The following is a 5,374-nucleotide window of genomic DNA, read 5'->3' as shown; positions in this document are numbered from 1 at the left end:
TCTAAAACAATTATCGGTGTGCAGTGTGTGCTTAAGAGCAGTAAAGACGTCAAAAGTAATTCACTCTTAACCTCAACTTCCCTTCTTGAACATCAATCAGGGCCTTGCCAGTCGCAAGGAATGGTCTCTCCCAAAATCAAGGACATCTCCACGTATTCCTCCATGTCAAGTACTACAAAATCTGCAGGAAATATGAATTTGTCCACCTCTTTTCCAGGACGTCCTCTATGACTCCTCGCGGGTATTTGACAGATCTGTCTGCTAGTTGCAAGGACTTCCTTGTTGGCTTAGGTTCTCCTAATCCGAGTTTCTTGAATACAGATAACGGCATAAGATTTATACTTGCTCCAAGATCACACAAGGATTTACGAAAAACAATATCACCAATCACACAAGGAATAGAAAAACTCCTTGGATCTTTTAGTTTCGGTGGTACCTTGTTTTGTACTAATGCAGAGCAGTTCAGGCAAGTTTAGCGTCATGTGATCCTCCAACTTCCGCTTGTTATCTAAAATGTCTTTCAGGAATTTAGCATAGCTCGGCATTTGCATCAGAGCATCAGCAAAAGGAATATTAATGTGCAATTTTTTGAATACCACTAAGAACTTACCGAATTGCACATCCAATTTCGCCTTTTTTAATGCTGCAGGGAAAGGTGGGGGAATTTCAATTGTAGATTGTGCAGTGGGTGTGGGTGTAGATTTAGAAGATTTATCTGTAGATGTGTCTAACCGCTCCCTCTCATTGATCTTCCTTTTCAAGCGCTTTTCCGCTCCTCAACACTATGGCTTTCACTTGCTCTTTCGGGTTGGTTTCCGTGTTCCTTGGCAAGGTGCCTGATTCTCTGCTCGTGATCATTTTAGCCAATTGACCTATCTGATTATCCAAGCCCTTTATTGATGCATCCTGGTTTTGCAGTCTAGTCTCGGTGGCTGAAATGAACTTAGACATCATTTGATCCAAACTAGATTTCTCATCTCGAGGCTCATGTCGATACATCGGTTGCTTACTATACTGTTGTTCTCCTTTTGGCCGAGTCTGAATGCCTTGACCATCCCATGAGAAGTTGGGGTGTTGTCTCCATCTAGGATTGTATGTATTTGAATAAGGATCATTCCTCGGACGGTTTTGGACTCCCAATTGATTCACAGGTGCCCCTTCTCGCACATAAAAGGGATTTCCATCTTGACAGTCCTTAACATAATGTTATCGTCCGCATTTTTCACAAAATATCTCTTGAAGATGCATAGCCGTGCCACCCATATTCAACCCGTCCAGTTTCTTGTTCAAGACATCAAGTTGTGCAGTAATAGCAGAAAGGTCAGTTACCTAGTGAACTCCTGCACTTCTTCGCTGGTTGTTCCTTTCAGATTGAGGATGATAGCTGCTAGCAGCCATCTTCTCCAGTAACTCGTATCCTTCCTCGACCGTTTTCCTCAAAAGATTTCCATAGGCCGCAACATCTATTTCAAGAGGAATGCTTTGGCCATATCTTCCCAAGTTGTGATTGAACCTACATGCAAACAATTCAACCACGATTTAGCTTTATTACGCAAAGAGAACAGAAATAAACGTAGTCTAACAGCATCATCTGAAACTTCATTAAATTTAAAAGTATCGCAAATTTCTAAGAAGTTGGCGATGTGAGTGTTCGCATTATCTAGCGCATTCTCCCCAAATTGGACAGTGTTCTGGATCATTTGAATTATGGCTGGCTTGATCTCAAACTGGTTTGCCCTGACGGTTGGTCGTACTATGCTTGGACGTGCTCCATTAGCGACGGTTGTGCATACTCAAGCATGGGTATGTGCCTTGGCTCTTCGGACCTTTGATCTTCGTGATGCTCCTCCTCACGCTCGTCTATGTTCATTATGTCTTTAAGCCTCTGCTGTTGTCGTCTCCTGCGTAAGGTTCTTTCAATCTCGGGATCGAATATCTCTAGTTCAGACTCTAGAGACCTTGGAATGCACAAGAGAGATATTTGAAGAAATCGAAGGTGTCAAACAAAGTAAAAATAGAGAATGCTAAAGTAAATAATTGAAAATAAAATTGTAGATTAATAGTCCCCAGCAACGGCGCCAAAAACTTGATCGAGCAAAACTTGCACTGTGAAGTCCTTAATAAAAATATTATTTTGTATGCTCAAAAATTAATCGCAAGTGCACGATGTCAAGTAATAGTATAATGTACGTGAGTACGATTATCATTCTACTGGAGACTTTGTTTGAAAATTATTATTTTCAGTTATTAAATCTCTAGCAATGAAAATTGTTTGATTGATTATTACTACTATGATCAAATAAATATGAAACTTTTTATTCAAGAATTGATTAATGAAATATAATATCTGAAATGGTTGATTTAAAATTCAGTGAGAAATAAATTTGTTGGGAATATTGGTTCACCTACCCCTCGTTAATTAATTAACTCGTTCGATAAAGATTATTCCGACATGATTTCCTATTCAATTGAACACACTCTCTCGAGCTATGCCAAACTAATTCTACTCAATGAAGTAATTAAATATCTTTAATTATTTATCAAGAGTGAATCGTATGTCGATCTATACATCCCCTAGTTTTCGCCCTATCGGACTACGACTATCGGCGCGTATCCAATTTCATATATCTATGTAAATTGTAGATCCACGGATTATAATACTCGTTTCTATCACAAGTTATTCTCTCGAACTCACTCGCAATATAAAATTGTTATCAAAGTTAGCTACGCTTTAACAACAAGATAAAACAATAGTATAATCAAGAATGAATCAGAAATCGATATGTGAATTAATTTAAATCAAAGTTCGGGGTAGGATCCCCTTAAATCCCAAAAAAATAATTAAGTTTAGCTACTCGAATTCATAAAAGACATAAACACAACAATTTTTAAAAGATAAAAACTAATTTAGAAATACTAGATTTGACGAAAATTGCGAGGAACGACGTTCGGAAATCTTCGAATCTTCAACTCCAAGCGTAAAATTCTCTCCCAAGATTGCGGCGTCTCTCCAATGAAGTCTGAATGAAAAAAACATCCCAAGATCCTTTCCATATCATCCACATCCCAATACTAAGGTAAGGAATCAGAAAAGAATTTTTTCCAAAAATAGGTGGCGCTCGGGCGGTAGAACATTACCGCTCGAGCGCCACACCTTCTATAAATTTCTTGGGGTATGCGGCAGTCGTGCTCGGGCAGTAGAAAATTACCACCCAAGCACTGAGTCTTCTGTAAGTTCTCTTCTCGGATATCATTTCTCGCGCCCGGGTGGTAGAAGATTATCGCCCGAGTGCTATCCTCTCTAGAGATTTGCTGCTCATATCACCTCTCGCGCTCGAGCAGTAATTTTTTACCGCTCGGGCGTCAGCCTTTCTGCCATTTCCTTCTTGGCTTGCGCACTTTGCTCCAGATTCTGTTTTCCGGTCATTTTTCCTGTAAATTTGTCGCACACAAGTGAGACATGATCAAATGCAAATGTTTACTCTAAAATGAACAAAATGTAAATGAAATGTACGCATGCACAATGCAAACACACACAAACTAATGCAATAAAACATGTAAAAACCACGTCTATGAAGGCCTTATCATGCGCCATGACTCAAGCCTCGGCAGTAGAATAAGAGGCCATTTCAAGGAGCATTCAAGGGAAAGGGACCGAAACCCCAAAAGAAGGCTACTCCAAATCCTAATGCTTATCCTATGTTCCTGAAGTGCAATCGCCAGCATGAGGGAGCTTTCTTATGAGGGATATGCAAAAGGTTTAAGTGTGGAGCTCCTTATCATATGCTTAAAGATTGTCCTCAGTAGAAACAGCCGATTAAAGGTCAAGTATTTGCTATGCATGCCGATGATGCAAATACAATGAGGCAAATACAGCACTACTATCCTGAAATGAATGATTTTTATATCGAGGGTAGCCACAAATACTTTTTTTGATTCTGGGGCTACTCATTCATTTATATAAGATAAGTTTGTGAATGATTTGGGCTTCGAGCCCACCAGGACCGATGTAAATTATTCTGTGGCAATCCCATCTAAGGAAGAACTGTCAGCTAGTAGTGTGGTCAGAGACATGGATTTTGAGCTACAGGGCCACAAAATCTATGCTGATCTTATTGTACGACCAATGCCAGAGTTTGATATTATTGTGGAAATGGATCGGTTGTCGAAGAATGAGGTGTTAATTGACTTTTAGGAAAGGTCGGTATTATTTAAACAGACGGGTCTGAAGAAATTTGTATTCGAGCAAGATGGATGCTGAAATCTACCTCGAATGATATCATGCGTTCAGGCGAGGAAGCTTATGCATAAGGGATGTCAGGCATTCTTAGCGAGCATTATCTCAGCACCTGCTTCAACAAGTCGGTCCATACTAGACGTCCCATTTGTCAGGGAATTTCCTGACGGTGTTGCTGGTATTGTACCTACATGGGAGGTTGAGTTTTCTATTGAACGTATGCCACGTACCGTGCCAATCACCATGGCACCGTATCGGTTAGTGTCTGCAGAAATGAATGAGCTTAAACACCAGATAAAAAAACTACTAGACAAGGGATTCATGCGGAAAATTCATTCAGGGACTCTTTTCTACTGTAGTGCCACTTACCTCATTGACGAAGAAGAATGATAGGTTATTGTGGAGTGCTGAATTCCAGAAGAGCTTTGATACTTTGAAGCAAGCTCTTATAACAACGCTAGTTTTAGCCATGACATCTGGGCAAAGTGACTTCGTGTTATATACCGATGCATCTAAATTTGGTTTAGGCGTCGTTTTGATGTAACATGATCGAGTAATCGCATATGCCTCTAGACAGTTGAAAGTACATGAAAACAATTATCCGACTCATGATCTTAAGTTAGCTGCCATTGTCTTTTCCTTGAAATTATGTAGACACTACTTGTAGGTGAGAAATGCGAGATATTTACCGATCACAAGAGTCTCAATTACTTTTTCACGCAAAAAGAGTTAAACATGCGACAAAGACGGTGGTTAGAGTTGGTGAAAGACTACAACTGTAATATTATCTATCAACGGGGAAAAGTTAACGTTGTTGCAGATACATTGAGTAGAAAATTAGCAGTTGCAGCACAACTATCAATGCAAAGACCTCTACAGTTAGAGATTTAGAGGTTTGATCTTGAGGTTTATTCTACGGGCAAGCTCCTAGGTTTATTCACCTTAACAGTACAGTCTTCCTTGATAGACTGCATCCGTAGTAGACAGTTTTCTGTTGATCAAATGCAGAAATGGAGACTGAGATATGAGTCTAAAGGCAGTATGTTTTATACAGTGGTCGATTGAATTGTGAGATAGAAAAGGAGAATGTGGGTGCCTAGTGTTAGTTCAATTAAAGGGGTTATCTTGTCAGAGGTG

At 39.7% G+C, this 5,374-nt stretch overlaps 1 protein-coding gene across 1 annotated transcript; it reads left to right on the top strand.

Annotated features, from left to right (window-relative positions):
- Positions 1 to 3,724: 3,724 nt before the first annotated feature.
- Positions 3,725 to 4,627, top strand: LOC140815583 (uncharacterized). The gene is made up of 3 exons (XM_073174660.1): positions 3,725 to 3,758; positions 3,966 to 4,177; positions 4,292 to 4,627. Exons 1-3 carry the CDS (start codon positions 3,725 to 3,727, stop codon positions 4,625 to 4,627), a joined length of 582 nt encoding a protein of 193 aa, XP_073030761.1.
- Positions 4,628 to 5,374: the final 747 nt, after the last annotated feature.

The sequence above is a fragment of the Primulina eburnea genome, chromosome 15, assembly GCF_022965805.1.
Source record: "Primulina eburnea isolate SZY01 chromosome 15, ASM2296580v1, whole genome shotgun sequence".
Lineage (NCBI taxonomy): Eukaryota > Viridiplantae > Streptophyta > Magnoliopsida > Lamiales > Gesneriaceae > Primulina > Primulina eburnea.
This window is presented reverse-complemented; position numbering and strand designations above follow the sequence as displayed.